The 16,759-nt window shown below is 39.8% G+C and overlaps 2 protein-coding genes across 5 annotated transcripts in view; both read left to right on the top strand.

Moving 5' to 3' along the window:
- Window positions 1–9,375, top strand: part of cunh7orf57 (chromosome unknown C7orf57 homolog) — a 131,435-nt gene extending 122,060 nt beyond the window's left edge. For all 4 annotated transcript variants that reach the window (XM_056266826.1, XM_056266827.1, XM_056266825.1 and 1 more), the window contains 3 exons: window positions 314–390; window positions 524–627; window positions 8,533–9,375. In XM_056266826.1, coding sequence (XP_056122801.1) covers window positions 314–390; window positions 524–627; window positions 8,533–8,585 — 234 coding nt within the window. In that variant the 3' untranslated portion in view covers window positions 8,586–9,375. The remainder of the gene's footprint in view (window positions 1–313; window positions 391–523; window positions 628–8,532) is intronic.
- A 1,730-nt stretch (window positions 9,376–11,105) lies between these two features.
- The window catches only part of pkp4 (plakophilin 4), a 41,262-nt gene continuing 35,608 nt past the window's right edge, over window positions 11,106–16,759 (top strand). The window contains exons 1-2 of the mRNA XM_056266795.1: window positions 11,106–11,534; window positions 16,331–16,461. Of these exons, the coding sequence (XP_056122770.1) occupies window positions 16,336–16,461 (126 nt within the window). The 5' untranslated portion in view covers window positions 11,106–11,534; window positions 16,331–16,335. The remainder of the gene's footprint in view (window positions 11,535–16,330; window positions 16,462–16,759) is intronic.

The raw sequence follows: 16,759 nt of genomic DNA, 5'->3' as shown, positions 1-16,759 counted from the left end.
GCTGACTCAAATGACTGTTGAAATGGCTCTGTACCCTGTAACATTAGATCTGCGATTCTCACTTCATGCCCTATCATGTTCATCATATACACAGGAAACTGAATCATCTTATTGCATTATTAGTCATTCATTATTCTTCCTTCATGCTTCTTTCTTTTTATTAACAATGTTCTGTATCTGTGAGTTTCCTTTTTTATTGCTGGATGGAATTATTAATTGTGAATTAATCACTTGTTATGATTTTCATCGGCAGTGTTTTATATCATTATATTAAATTGTGAATTAATATTAAAAATCTAATGTCCTCACACAGAATGTCAACAATGCTACGTCGGAGATGCAGAAACTCTCCCTACAAGATATAGATGAGGCCAACAAGTTCAAAAAGACGTATGTGTCTCTCTCTCTTATTAAAAAAACAACAACAACAAAACATTTTTAGCCCCTACATTATTTTCCAAATGCACATTAATAAATATCTATCAGTCTATATTAGTATTTGATAATAGTTTCTACACTGCAGTTCCCATGATAAGAAGAAAACAGCTCCAGTCAGCATGTCCAAACTTTTAAGCTTTGGTTATGCCCAGGATGAGGATAAATCTCCCAATGATGATGATGCTTCAAGTGAGTCTTCCTGTTGTTTTTTTTTTATTATATCATGAGTAGTTTGAGTTGTGCTTTATGTTAACCACAATTACAGTAGGAGCCAGCTGCAGTGCTGCTTGGTATGAAATGCTTAAAGGTGCAGTAAGTAGTTTCTGACAAACAATGTTGATATTTTAAATCAATACCCAAACAAACACACCCCTACCCAAAAGAAACACACCCCTCCCTTCATTGCTCCACCTCAAAATAACAAACATGCTATGTAACACAGGCAACGACTAACAGCCGGCACATCACACAGCTTGCGCAAGTATGGATAAATCAGTTGTGATTCAACAACAGCAGCAGCAAATTATGGTTTTGTGAAACCGCAAAACCAATGTTACTTATCGAGCAGAAACAAAGCAACCTCAGCTTCAGTTCCCTTTCGAGAGTGGTCACTTCAACATTGTGTAGCCCAGCTATGCTGTGGGAAACCTTATAAGATAACGCCAGTGAATTAACTGGCCAATTGTCGCAACTATGCAAATACTGACGAGCCTTCGGGCAGTATAAAATGCAGAGGTGGGATAATGACGTCAGAATGTTTTCCTTCACGCTGCCATCGTTAAAGACACACCTGAAGAAACTTCTTCACTGCATCCGATGGCTACTTTTTGCAGGATTTGGACCACTGCATCGCCTGCCTGGGCCTGCCCCACGCTGAGGCCGCCGCCTTGGAATCCGGCTGCGTGCACTGCGCTGACCTGCTGGTGCGCGTTTTGAGATCCAGGATATTGCTCGTGGCATTACAGTGGCGAGGCCCCTGCCGTCGTCCTCTGCCGTCGCTCCATTCCCCAGTCCATTTCTCCGATGAGAGCCCTCTGCACCTTCTGCCCTCCTCCCATCGTCACAGACTTTTTGCTCCTTCAGCGCTGGCAGAGACTCAAGGTCCCTATCGGTGTTGAAGAAAGACTGGGCAGCGTAGGAGCCAGAACGCTCCGACACAGAAGGCGGAGCTCATCAGGGTTTTTGAGAAGGCGGTTATGGAGCTGGACCTCACCTAGATCGCTCCGGATGAGCCCACCAAGAGTAAGTAAGACTCCTTGTACTTTCAGACGGGCCGCCGCTAGGTTGCTTCGAGGTGGAAGATGCCCTTTTTCCCTGACGTCCATGAGCACGTGGTGAAGTCGTGGTCTGCACCCCAGTTGGAGCGCGTCCATGCCTCTTTACAGGCCTCCTTTTCCCAAGTGGACGGGGCGGAAGCCCACGGCTACGTGCGCATGCCCCCCGTCGGGGAGACTGTCGCCGTGCATCTGTGCCCTTCCCCAACCACGCTGGGCGCGGATCTCAGCTGATAAGGTCTACGCGCCCGCTGGCGAAGCGGCGTCTGCGCTGCATTCTATGGCTGTGCTGCAGGTCTTCCAGGCCAAGGTCCTGCAGTCCCTGGACAGAGGCAACGTGGACGCACGAGAAAGATCTGCGCACGTAAACGGACTTAATGCTCATGGCAACAAAGCACTCCACCCAAGCCATTGGCCGTTCTATGGGCTTCATGATGTTCCTTCACCGGCACCTATGGTTAACCCTAGCTGCCCTTAAGGACTCCTCAACGCTCAATCACTCCCTCTAGCCTCTTCAGTGACGTGCAAAAGGTGCTCATTCCAGCCACCGTCGAGTTCCCGCTCTTCATTGGAACCCCTCTCCGCCCAGGACCTAGTCATGGTTCTGAAGGCTCTCTCTCTTTACCCTGTTCGAGGCCTTGGATTCTATTGCTCTTAGGGAGCTCTCTCTCAAAACTGCTTTGCTTCTTGCCCTTGCTTCGGCTAAGCGCATTGGAGATTTGCAGGCTCTCGGTGAACGCCGATTGTATTCGTTTTGGACCCGGTGATTGTAGTGTCAATCTCTGGCCGAGACCGGGCTTCGTGCCTGAATCTCTTTCTACTCCCTTTTAAGAGGCAGGTCATTCCTCTACCCGCTTTGTCTTCTGAGTCGTCAACCTCGCATGACTCTGACGCTCAGAGCGCTGTTTGCCCTGTCAGGGCTTTGCAGTGTTATTTATACCGCTCGGCTGCTTTCGACAGTCAGACCAGCTCTTTGTATGCTACGGTGACTGTGCTAAGGGATGGGCAGTCTCTAAGCAGAGGTTTTCTCGCTGGATAGTGGACACCATCGTTTTGGCTTATGAGAACCAGGGACAAGAATGCCCACTCGATAAGGGTTATCGCCCCTTCATAGGCCTGGTCTAGAGGTATGTCTATCCGGGATTTATGCTTTGCTGCTGGGTGGTCTTCACAAAACACTTTCGCCAGGTTTTACAAGTTGGACGTGCCGTCTTTGGCATCTCAAGTGCTTTCGGTGAGTGAATAACCTCACTTATTTCAGGGTTATTGCTAAATAACTGCTTCTGGGCACAGTCTGTTATCGCTTTAGCTGTTGACGCTGTGCATGTCTATGTGCATATACTGTATGTGCTCGTTGTTGTGTGTAGCAAATTAGCTAAATAAATATATATATATATATATATATATATATATATATATATATAATTAATTTGAACGGATTATAATTAGTTATAAATATTTGAATTATTTTTAGAATTGACTGTAGCAGAATCAATAGTATAATTATTTTATCAGTTCATCCAATGAACCGAAAGCATAATCAATTATTAATTCTGGGAAATAAATGATCTTCCTGGCCAAGAAAGAATAACCTTTTTCAACTAAAGTAAATAAAGTACTAGCAGGGTAATAGCATAGGTATCGCTAGATCAAGATGTTTAAGCGACTTCGATATTTTTGTGTTATTTGAGTGGCAAACAGAGAAAATAAAGCGTGGATATAATGGGTTAATAAACGAAACTACGGTAGGCTACTCACAACTAAACTAAGCAAAGATTGTATACAGAATTAAGAAAGTAAAGAAAAGTAAAGAAAGAGAGAGAGAAGAAAAAAGAATGGCAATATTACAATTAGTTAACCTAGTTAACCACAACCCAAAGAATCAGGGTCACCTTAAAGGGGCACAATAACTTAGAAACACATCTAAAGGCTGCGAACGGGTACTTGCATTGACTTCGGTTGCTGAACAAGTCCAGATGCAGGAGATTCTTGATGATTTTGCCAGGAGTGCGCTGAAGCGTTCGTTTGGGTTCTTGGGGTGGTCCACGTTGAATCCAAAGAAATGAACTTGGTCCACTTTGAATCCAAAGAAGTTAACTTGAAATGAAGTTGCCGGAAGGAGACAGGAAAATGTTGTCTCAAAGAGATTGACCAAAGATCTGAACTAATCAGACACTCTTAAAGGTCATATCAGTTCACACCCATTTGGTGAGGTGACCAAGATGACCGGGAGAAAGTCTTTGTTCCATCTTATCCCCATTAAGATCATGGTGGCATGGAGAATTTGTGCAGTCTTTACACAAAAGTATGATAAAAATATTATGATGCAATTTATCATAACATGTTGCACACCATTGATTATAAAATCAAAAGAGGATTCTTTTGATACCAAGATGATACCTGGTACCAGTGATACATCATCTTTGGATATCAACATTTGAAGTTACTCTAACATAACTAAAGAATCATAACTAGGCTAATAAAACATAGGGACATGCATAAAAAACAGGAGAAATACTATTAACATTTGGGAAAGTTGGTGGGTAAGAATGGAGTAAATGTCCTTGTCTATTGGAAGTTTATCTCTATAGTCTTTGACCAAATGGCTAGTGCCGTCTGCTCCTGTGCTGTCTTTGAGGGTTGCAGACACAGTCTCTTGCTGAAATCGTTCAGCAGAGGTGATAACGGTCTTTGAAGAGAACTGGTTTGAGGGCCGATGACAACAGGGGAGAGCGGGATGGTTTTATGATGTCTAGAGCATTTTGTTTAAGTCCATTCGTTACATGTGTCTGCACTGTATTCAGTGCAGCCTGTTCACTATTCATCTGATATGCAAATTTTGGTAGTCCCTGAGCTGGCATTCCATTGGCTTAGCTCCACCTACCAGCTGTGAGCACTCCAAGCGCCGTCGCCATTGGTTGTACTCTGTGATTGGTGTAAACTTAGCCCTGTTTCTTCAGGCTGTTCTCCACGCCTCTCACGGCGGGGTTGTACACGGTTCCCACATTATAGCTGGGCTACGCAATGTCAAAGTGACCGCTCTCGAAAGGGAACGTATTCTATTACTGTTGTAACCTCGGTTCCCTGAGAGACGGGAACAAGACATTGCGTAAGCCGCCGTGCTCGCCGCTCAACCAGCTGTGCAAGTGTTCAGTCTTTGATTCTGACGTCATTGTCGCCCCTCTGCATTTTATACTACCCGAAGGCTCGTCAGTGTTTGCATAGTCGCGACAATTGGCCAGTTAATTCACTGGCGTTATCCTATAAGGTTTCAGAATTTCTATGAAGGGGAAGGGTTCCCACAGCATAGCTGTGCTAAGCTAATGTCTCGTTCCCATCTCTCAGGGAACCGAGGTAACGACAGAAACCGGAGACGTTTTCAGGCCTTCCCGCTCTCTAACGTCTCTCCAGCGCTAGTCTCAGCCTCAGATGCCCACTGACCGTTGTCTGATTGCTTAAGGCCCACAAAATGGGAAAAACTTTGGGAGTTTCGAAGTTTATATCTGATTGGTTGAATTCTACAGGATTTCCGAGAGAGGGGTGTGTGTGTGTGCGTTCTTTAACGATCTGCCTGAAAACAAAGCCGCCGGGATGCCAAACCAGAGATGGCCTTTTTATTCTGAGATATGAGGATCCGTGGGTCTACCATTGAAGAAACCGTAACGGCTAACTTGGATCACGTGTGCTTTGATAACCAATCACAATACAGCCCTGACGTCATTGAATTTCATTCAGAGTTGTGCAACAGTCAATCACTGTTTGCGGATACCATAGAAATGAATTAGAAGTGCCGTAAATGGAATCACACCGGTTTCGCAATTTTCCGTGACTTCTCTTATAAAATAGCATTTTTTTCCGGTGTTAACTAAAAAAACAGATCAATCCAAAAAGAATTGACATCCATTTAAAAAAAAAAACAGCCTCTTGTCTCATTCCTTGCATACGTAGCGTTAGCAGGTATTACACTTTTTTTCACCTAAGGCTTTGGCCAAACCCCCTCATGGAAGAAGAAAGCCTGTAGACCCGTTTCCATTACAGATTTGCGCAAAACTTTCGCAATAGATAAAAAAAGCTATTGTGAAATGACGGCGCTTCCATTAACTGATATTATGTGACTAAAACGTCTCATTTTTTCTCTCTCTCACGATAAGTAATTCCAAAAAATTAAGGCAACGGATGTTGGTAGGTTTATGTATATCCTAGCCACCGCACTAGCCATTATATTTATTCGAAGGAGACGTAGGTGTGTTATCCAAGCATTAATGACAAGGAAAGCGACACATATGAGGTGTTTCTCCCTCTTATCTGATTCGAGGTCTTGATAAATTGTGGCATTTATTTATTGTTTAGAATCCAGAACTCCTGTGATACTTTTGTCTTTTATGAGTTTAAAAAAAGAACTCTGTCTCGTCTTCTGTCCAAACATACCGTGCTTTCTTTAAAGAATAATCGACTTTTACGTACGCCAGGTGACCTGTAAATGCAAAAAAGTGCTTCCATTGCAGTTTTGCAAAATATTCCTTTTTTGAATTGCCTGAAAAACCACCTCATGCGAGCGTAAAAATTTGTTTGCGATCTATGGGAGTTTTTACTAAATTGACGTGTTTCCAGTGGGCATATTTTAATTTTCAATTTCAATTTGCGCAGTTTGAAGGGTGATGGAAACGCGGCTTGTGAAACTGTGACAATGAACACTTATCAGGATCAACTAAACGCTGGATTTTAGGGATGCACGATGATATCGGGACAACATCGGTATCGGCCGATAAAAGCTTTAAATGACCATCATCTGCATCGGCCGATATGAATATTTCTGCCGATGAGCCTTGCCGATAGGGTGGCGTGTTTCCTATGCGCACGTGACGACCGTGAACGAAGCATGAGCGCCAGCAACTTAAACTTCCTACTAGGGGTGTGTGTCTCACGGTTTATGATCGTGGACGATTAAAATGTCTCCACGATCTGCTTTTGAAGAAAAATCATAGTGTCGTGCATTCTATCAGTTCAATTCTGGCGCCTTCATCTCAACATACTGTACAACGCGACGTACATTCACATCACATGTAAACGCAGAGGTAGAGTTACACTCACGGGACACTGCAATTCACAAAAGTTCATTATTTGCATGTGCGTCAAAGTCTTGCTAGTTAAACATGTCATTCACGCGCTGATGCGCTGTTCTAACATCCGCTTTTATGAGCACGTACACCCGACGCTCACAGGAACTAAAAGCCTGTCACAGCGCCTGCATACTGGACTAAGTTATCTTTCGAGTCTTATTGCGCTAATACTGTCAAATACACACAAGGTTTACATAAACAAAGTTGGTTATGTCTAAAGTGAAAGCAAACAGAGAAAATCTGCTTGTCAAATGTGTGTATATTAGACGCGTTGCGTGCAGTTCTTAAAGAGACAGTAATAATATGCTGCCGCTTGTTCTTAAAGAGATACTGCACCCAGAAATAAAAGTTCTGTCATTATTTACTCACTCTAATGTTGTTCCAAACCTGTATTCATTTCTTTCTTGTGCTTAAATATACTATGGAAGTCACTGAAGTACAGCAACTGTTTGGTTAGCCACATTCTTCCAAATAACTTTTATTTTCAACAGAAGAAAGAATTTTTTTGGGTTTAAAACAACTTGAGAGAGTAAATGATGACAATTAAATTTTTTGGGAGAACTATCCCTTTAATGTTAATAAAACAACAAAAGACAGAGGAAATCACTCACTGCTCTTGACTGAGAACTTTAATAGAAGCTTTAATAAGCTTTTTTTGCACTTAAAAAAAAAATACAAATATATCGGTATCGGCATTCCAATATATTAGATGCACACCGGCCTGCTATCATAGGTACATCAACTTTACATTTTAACGCCCCTAAACATGACACGGGACAAAACAAACTGTAATTGGTTGCTTTACATATCGGTTAATTAGACGATCCTCTTGGGCGGTCCTTAGCCAATGAATGCTGTGATGGAGTCCAGATCTTCTGTCGTCAGTCTAAAGGTCTGGTTATGCAAGACTACTCCAGCGATGGAAAGCTTTTCCAATATTAACGCGGGTCCTAGCTCTTGCCTGATCGTAACCCTTCTTCTTCCAATTTTATTCCTCTGAGCTTTTCCTCCTTGGTAATATCTCAGCCATCTCTCTTTCTCAGTCTTTCTACAATTGTACCTCTTTCTCACGCTCTCTCCTCCCCCATCATGAGCCCCCTACTGCTGATTGGCTGAAAGAGTGTTGTGGGTCGTGGCCTGATTGGCACATATTTCAGCACACACAAAGACCGCATTTACACCTGGTATTAAAATGCGATCTGTATCCAGATAAGTTATCCGGATAATAAAAAACGCATGTTAATGCAAGGTGTAAATACGTTGTGATCGGATCTGCCTGACCACATCTGGAGGTAGTCTGGCTCGCATTGTGTTCGGATCTTTACTAGGTGTAAACGCAATCCGTACGACGTGATGGCATTCGTACCTGCCAAACGTCATTTTTTTTGTCCTTTTTTTTTCTGGAGGACAGAGATCCGAACTCAATGTGGATAACGAGAACGCATTAAAAATACAAGGTGTAAACGCAAAGGTAAGATCAGAACACTTATTATCCGGATAACTTATCTTGATACAGATCTCATTTTAATACCAGGTGTAAATGGGGTCAAAGAAAATATTCACAAAATTGGTTGTTTGGGTGTTGATTTAAATTTTCAACAGCATTTCTCAAAAATTGCTTACTGCACCTTTAATACATGTCAAATTATGTATGTAATTGTAATTTGTAATATGTAATTTGTGTATATTTGATATTTTAGGCATTACCTCTGAGCAGACAAGCACCATTGCACCAGAGGATGAATTGGAATAAAAGACGATTGCCCCCCAAAACCCTTCTTCAAGAATTGTTGTTCTCTTGTATCCAATAGCTCCTTTGCATCAAACACCCGCTCTCTGCTTAAAGCAAAAACACTATTTTTCTTCATTGACTAGTTTGTGTCAGGCTCACATATCTATGGTGCTTGTGATCTGTATAACTAACCCTAGAAGGAAGGAATATTTGTGTCCCTAAATGAAAACTACAGGTTATGTGCACTACAAAATACATCTTAGATGCATTGAGCATTGATGTCAAGGTAGAGCTGATTTTCATATTCATGTTTCACTTATTCATTAATGCTCATGTCATGGCGCTATAATGTGCCAAAACTTTAGGAACACTGAAGATAACACACACATTTAAACAGATAGGATGAACTTATGCCACGTTAAAAACAGCTCTTTTTCACCTCACGTTGTCAATGAATATGACAAAATGCGTAAGCTGCAAACATACATTATTACTCACTTCAGCAAATCTCTGGTTTGAACACTTTTGAGTATCCTTATGGTCTAATAGTTAACTAATTGAGTACAAGATGTGCACACAAGAAGGCCATCTTACCATGAATTAATACATAAAGTAAGGAGATGCCCTTTGAGAACAGGAAGGGGGTTTAGGGAGTTCGTGATTGTGAATGTCTGTTATTAGTATTAATGTAATGGTAAATAATCTCAGATTCAGTTGTTTTGGTGTTAAATGCTGTATAAGTTATGTTTACACTTGCTGTCAGTTCATGCCTATAAATGATAACTAAATAAAATTGCATGTGCATGAAATGCTTGCTGTTTGTGGTCATTGTTTGATAGGTCAGCCTCTCAGGATGAATGCACTGTTATCCTTATACGTTTTTATTTGTTTAATACATTTACGATATGTATGTGTACAAAATTTTCCAAAGAGGAAAACATAATGCTAAAACTAAAAAGAGAATAAAATTGGTAAAAACAACATTACTAATATCATTTCTATTTAATATAATTTGACATGCACTAATCATTTAGTATAAATTAATTAGTGTATACTAACAATTAATAAAAAAGACATGCACTAATGTTCAAAACTTGGTACGTTTTTTAAATGTTTTGAGAAGTATTATACTCACTCGAGACTGCATTTAATTGATTAAAAATGCAATAAAAACAGTAATATTGTGAAATATTAATACAATTTAAAGTAACATTTCTATTCTAAGGTTTCCTGTGATGGCGAAGCTGAATTTTCAGCAGTCATTTCTACAGTTTTCAATGTCACAGAAATCATTCTAATATGCTGATTAGTACATGCTCAAGAAACACTTATTATCAATGTTGAAAAAAAAGTTGAGCTGCTTAATATTTTTGTGTAAACCGTGATGGATTTTCTTTTTTGGATTCTTTGATAAATAGAAAGTTCAAAAGAACAACATGTATTTACAATAATCTTTTAAAGATTATAAATGTCTTTACTATCACTGAATATAAGAATATAATCCCGAGGGGATGAGAAACAGGAGTTTCTGACTTCAAGATGTTTAATTTTAAAAATGAAAACAAGCAGGAGTAGTTAAATTATGGAGCGTTACAGTAAAGGCTTCAGGTTAGTTTCCAGGTAGCGGTGACCCATACTGGATATGACAGGCCTACTTAATCATCATACCACCCTTGACTGGGGCATTTAACTTTCAGCATCTGCAATTAATCTATTCTGCAAGTCAAATGGATGTTAGACAACTGCTAAAAGCCACATGCGGACATTGTTAGAAGCTGAAAAGGTTGTACTGCCCTTATATGAGCTGAAGATGCCTTTTGTACAGAAAAAATTCACATAAACCCTTCTGTGGATGGATTTGTTTGCTAATTATTTTATATTTTGACTACATAACACTGGGATCCACTGGTATTCTTTCGGATGGATTCGATTGGACCTGGAATGCAAGGTATGGACAGTGGGCTGAGGTACCTGAGAATCACTAATAGTCCCACATGGTTCATAATCATAACAGCCCTGGTTGTTAAACATTGGCTGGCTTCTAACAGGTCCAAGACTCAGTATGTGTGACTGGTTGGCAGAACATGAGAGGAGGCTAAAAGATGAGCCGAGGTCCAAAAACTTGATGGGTAAAGCAGAAGGTGAGGTGAACTGAGCTCAAAAAGGCTTTGGTACTCCATCTGGCAGAACGGGTATTTTGCTTACTCTGCAACTCTTAAACAGTATAATGTGTGGGAATTTATTGTTGTTGTTTTTTTCTCAGTTGCCATTTGTGTTAATTATAATAAAACGAATTGCGAAACCTATGTTTTCTTAATTATTTATAGATAACTCTTTATATAATACAATTTGATTGTGAACATGTTATCATCTGACAGAAGCAGTTAGATCACTGGCGATGCCCTTTTATCCACACGATGGCAATGTTGCCTAATGTTCATTTTGAAAAAGCCTTTAGAAAAACGTATTTCTTTTAATCATCCTTCTACAAAATATTTTATGAGGCGCTGACTAGTCTTCGCCAAAGTTATGTGGACTTTGTTTAACCCGAATACTTTTGAAATCCGACCAACAGAAGACTAAATAAATATATCAAAGCTATTCAAAGTAACGAAATTTGTGGGCGTTAATGCGCACCACGAGCAGATGGTCACTCATGTGACCGTTTAGGGATTGTTGTTTTCGCTCTGTAACCGTATTTTTTCAGTTTATTTCGATGGGAACTCCATTTTTTTAACCAACTCCTGTTCGACTACATGGCAACACATTCAAATGCCCTGAAACAGCATCTCTCTATGTGGAGCGTCTACGTCACGCGCTCTGACCCTCTTGCCCAGCGCGCGAGACCCAGTCGGAGCCGCCCGTTCATCTATCGCGTGAAAACACCTTTGGAAAGAATGTCATCCTATGATTCTTTTACAAATGGATTTATCGGTGTCCACGAATAATTTGCATTTCGGCGGTTTTGCGGTAAGTACTGGCGATTTCGCGCTGCTCCAATGGAGCGTTGCTAACATCTGGCGCGCGCTGGCGGCGGGAATTCATCGCTGCTTTATCGCTATATCTCGTGAATCTCTCCTTAAGTCAAATTCAAAACTGAGCTGTAATAGACGCTGTGGTTAGTGCACAAACCGAGAAACTGTTCTCTTTTCTGTCGACGCCTGCTTTAAAGCTCATTCCATCTGTCTTTCTTCATTTCAGTGATTAACTGTGCATAAAATATGTGTTTGTACCATAGTTATGCTTACATAAATGGACTGATGGCCTTGTTCAATGCATGATAAAGCTGAATAACTTGATCAGGTGTAGTGTCGCGTCCACCTCTAATCGAGATACCTACACCTCCCATCATCATCTCTGGTCCATCTTCTGACCCTGCATGGCGCATTTAGTCCATATGTTCATCACCTCCTTAACCTGGGCAATGCATTGCATGTTGCATTAGTTAGTTCCATTAATTATAATCCTTGATGACATGTGTTATGGCACCCTACAGCCCAGTATCCCACAGCCTTCACTGTGAGGTAGGCTGGTCTCCATTATGACTGGTAGATGCTGTCACTGGGACTGAGGCTGGACCACCTTTTAGGCACTTTTCTTTATGCATAATTGAGCATCCCCCTCTGTCCTTGCACTCAACTCCTGCTCTTATAATTGGAGCTCGACAGAATCCAGAATAATTCTGTGGTGGTTTGGACTGTAATGACGAAAATGTGGACTTGATGCAGTTTCAGCTGCCTCATCATATTGACCAGAGTTTAGATTGAATGCAGGCTTGCTGCTGTGCACCATCATGCAATTGCTGCTGTGCGGTGATTTGCTTTGAGCAGTCCACAATTACAGTATGTAAAGATTGCAGGGACAATGCAACATGATGCAGTAAGACGTGGTTCCTCAGAGACTGAGCTGCATGTCTTTACACTGCATTGGCATGTTATGTGGTCCGAAGAAGCATCCCAGGGACTTTTGTGTGTGTATGTGCATTTATAATGACCAAGGCCGAGTTTTGCTATTAATTAGAAGTGATGGAATGACCTCTCTGGCAGACCTATGTGGTGGTAGTGGTAACTACACAATGTCAGATGATTCCTATAAGTAACAGTTTATTACTGTTTCTTGGTCATCGCGGCTAATATGATGGTTTGCTTATTTCCTCTCCTCCCTTCTCCTCTGTATGTAAACCCTGTGCTCTGACTGACAGCAGCATCTTGGTAAATCCAGTGTGGAGGTGGGTGGGGATTTTAAGGACTTCTAAAGTGGATTTTGGATTTTATTTTTGTAAATGCCAGCACAGTGGGCTACTGCCATTTATGAAGTTTATCAGCTTTAAATGATTGGATTATGTATGTATGTGTGTGTTTTGCACATTAGTGATGGCAAGACCGATTCAATTCCGTGAACCGGTTCTCCTCCTGACGGTTCGTTTCAACGAACCAGTTTAAAAAAGAACAATTCCATGGTTCTTTTACATCATTGTGCAATGACATCACTCTACATATTTAAAAACTTATAATACTAATATAAGTTGCATGCACTATAAACCAATGGTCCTCAACCAGGGGCCTCAACAACCTTCCAAGAGGGCCTCAAGATGACTTAAAATTATTTAAAATAAGACAAAACAAGCATTTAAATGAGCTAAAACAACTAATATAACAAGAAGATATTTCTCATTATGTTATTTAAAAAAATATATATATAAAGGATGTAAATCTTTCTAGTTATGCCAAGCTGTTAAATATTTTATTGTGATATAAAAAACGATCACGATATATATTTTTTCTATTTTTTCGCTAATTATTACGATAAATGTCAAATCTTTATTTCCTTCAAAGTTTAAAGGCAGATTTTTGCCCCTGAGTGAAAGTTCGGTTGTAGAAACCAAACAGTTAATTGTGGTTTTATCATCAAAACATGAGAAACACTTGTCAAACCGGTGAACATTTCACAAATTAATATTATATGTTTTGTCTCTTTAGAAACGCACATTTGACAGTAGCTTGAGTTGGGAGTGGGACGCAGATGTAAATTTATGTTCATTAACAAAAACAGTAGCATCTATAAAAATTGTAACAACCTCATTTTTATAGGTCCAAATTTTTATACTATAATTTTGCTCTAAGCTCCCACTGCGGTGTCTTTTGAGCCGAGCCGATAAATGGACTTACTGTTCAAACGAGCAGCTCTGTTTTGTTCCGCTTTTGGTGCGTGTGCCATTGGTTGGGTTCGCTGAACCGTCCCTGGCCCGCTTAGAAGAGGTAGGCCAAAGCACTGTTCAGTTGGGCTCGGGCGCGGTACGCATATAGTGCATACGGAACAGCTACTACTTTTGTGTGCGCTACTGTCATCATTACAGTAACAAACATCTTCTATTACTAGTCGGACAGTACACTTTTCAATTAAATCGAGGATATTTAGGTTTATAACGGGTCTGGTGGTTCTCACTGTATTGATGAACAGGAATTGTAAGTTGAAGTTAAAGTCCCCCGTAGTCAATAATTGTATTCCTTAAAACTCATATTTGATCACCAAAACGACATATGTAAAAGTTTTTTCTTTGAAAAAAAATATCTCCATGTCTTAAAATAACTTGAATCTAACTACACCCTTGCCTCATACGAGGTTCTATGAATATGCAAATTAGCACCGCCTCCACTCACTCACACCAGCTCAAAGATTCACCCGTTGACGATCACACGTTGACCTGATTGGTTACAAGGTAGTTTGTGACGTCAGAAACACCAGCGATTTCAAACCGCGTTTTTGAGACTGTCTTTGGTTCACAGCAGTTGAGAAAATACTCATCAATGGTGTTGACTTATGAATTTGCACATGATTTGTCTTAAAGCATATTAAAAACACCACATAGACATATAAACAACATTAAAAGCTTGATTTTCACCACAGGGGGACTTTAGGTCTAATGAAAATTATGATCACAACTGGAAAACGGATGTTCCTAACAGGCCTACATTGACAGTAGCATCATTGTGTAAAATGTGTACTTCTAATTCTAAATTTTGAGACCTTCACTTGCAGTTTTTAATAATTAAAAAATATCAGAAACAAAGATCTGTAGTTTTATTAGATTATTGCCATTAACATCACACCAGGAGATCCTCTGTATCCTCGGAAAACTTTGACAATGGAAGACAATGAAAAAATTACTGTCATTTTTTTTTTTTACATACAAATATTTATTAATTTGAACTAATTAATTTTTGAACTAATCAGTTTGCTGTACAATAAAACGTTGAGCATATAAAAGGAAAGTGGTAAAGACAAACATGCAGCTTTCAAAACATAAACACATTAAACAGAATACAATCTCATCAATGACTCATCTTGAACAAATTGGTTGAGTGAATGATTCAATGACGTTCACTGTCGCCTTGCATTGCGTTGCGACCTACACTGTTCTTTGTGCATCTTTTCCATGAATATTAAATTTTCAAGACAATGTCTCAAGTTGAAAAATTGTTTTGAAACTTTTGAAAACCCAAAAGAACACAAGAACGCATCCCAAGAACGCCCACAATAAACAGATAAAGAATGATTGGGCTCAGGTGACCTCTTAATACCTGTTAGACGACTTGTTTTTGCGCTTCTAATCTTATGTTAGATCTAATCTCATTCCGCCTAATCTTAGTACTGCAGAACATCCTATCAAAAGGCCACTCTTCAAAATATCACTTTATGTTATTTGCATGATCTGCTTTGACATTAAAATGCAGGTAGACCAAGCTGAAAAATAGGCTGTTCTTGTTCTTGTTCGTTTTATCTAGCATCCAGGAAGAAGAAAATAAGTGCATCTGCTGATCATACTATTTTTTTGCTTTTTGTTGGGGGGAGGGTACTGGAAAGGGAACAGGTTGTCTTGCCGTGCTGTTGCATGCTGGGATGCTGGAACACACGTTGGAATACATCCCTTGTTGCCCTGCCGTAATGCTGCCAAGAACTCCAGGCTTTCTTTGCCAGTCTAAAAAAAGTGCAATGGACAGAGATTTCCATGCAGTTTTATTATACACCATAAACATGAAATTAAAAGTGTCCCTGGCCTGTTTGCATGCTTTATGTATGTTCCTGATCCTTGTGCATGATTCATCAGTGCACATTATAAAAAGTTTGTCTGCATAATATTTCATCATGATTCTTGAGGATAAACTTGACCTTCAGCTTCTACATCTCAGTCAAAAAGCCTCCTTAAAAGTGGATGCAGCTTGCAGCATGCATTTCATAATTAAATTAATTCCCAGTAGATAACATCAAGTCCTGCCACATTAAAGAAGTAAAATGACAACAAAGTACTGACTCTTTCACGTTTTCTGTTTTGAAATATTTTTAATGCATTTTGATTAAATATTGTCTCAAATATGCTCTTTAATTTATATATGTTTATATGTATTTAATTTAAATGTAATATTTATTTAAAATAACGGTTTTATCTATTTTAATACATTTTAAAATGTAATTTAAATTTTTAGCAGCCATTTACTTCAGTCTTCAGTGTCACATGATCCTTCAGAAATCATAAAAATATGCTGATTTGGTGCTCAAGAAACATTTCTTAATATTATTAATGTTAAAAACAGTTTTGCTGCTTAATATTGTTGTAAAAATCATGACACGTGCTTTTTTCAGGATTCTTTGATAACAAGAAGATTTATTTACCTTTTGTAATATTATAAATGTCTGTACTGTCACTTTTAATTTGATAGTGTATCAGTGATGGTAATAGCTGTGTGTTTGTGTGTTCGTGTGTGTAGGGGGAATGCCTACTCCAAGGCAAAGCCCTGTGGAGGAAAGGGAGGTGCTGAGTGGTGAGGGAAGATCCAACAACAACAACATGGCGACTGATGCCACCACCACCAACCTGCTGGCTTCTGTTAAAGAGCAGGTATACCGCACCGTTTCCATCTGCTTGCGTCTGGCTGTAGGGCAGCTGTAATCTGAATAGCAGCTCAAACATGAGTGGCTGCAGATTGTAGATGTATTAAGTCAACATTGTGCTCATTAGTCAAAAGTCATATTTGCATTATTAATTCTTGGGTGTGGAAAGCTCACTTTGAGGACACAAATATCTAGTCTACACTGAAGTTTAGAGCTGTTATCCTTTTTGCACAGAGTTATTTTATTTTATTTTCAGACAATTTGTTTAAGAACAAAATTAACATCAGGTTTACACTGAATTTGAG

Source organism: Rhinichthys klamathensis, unplaced genomic scaffold (assembly GCF_029890125.1).
Source record: "Rhinichthys klamathensis goyatoka isolate OS25496 unplaced genomic scaffold, OSU_Roscu_1.1 h1tg000254l_1, whole genome shotgun sequence".
Lineage (NCBI taxonomy): Eukaryota > Metazoa > Chordata > Actinopteri > Cypriniformes > Leuciscidae > Rhinichthys > Rhinichthys klamathensis.
The sequence above is the reverse complement of the archived record's forward strand: the minus strand, read 5'-3'. Positions and strand labels throughout refer to the sequence as shown.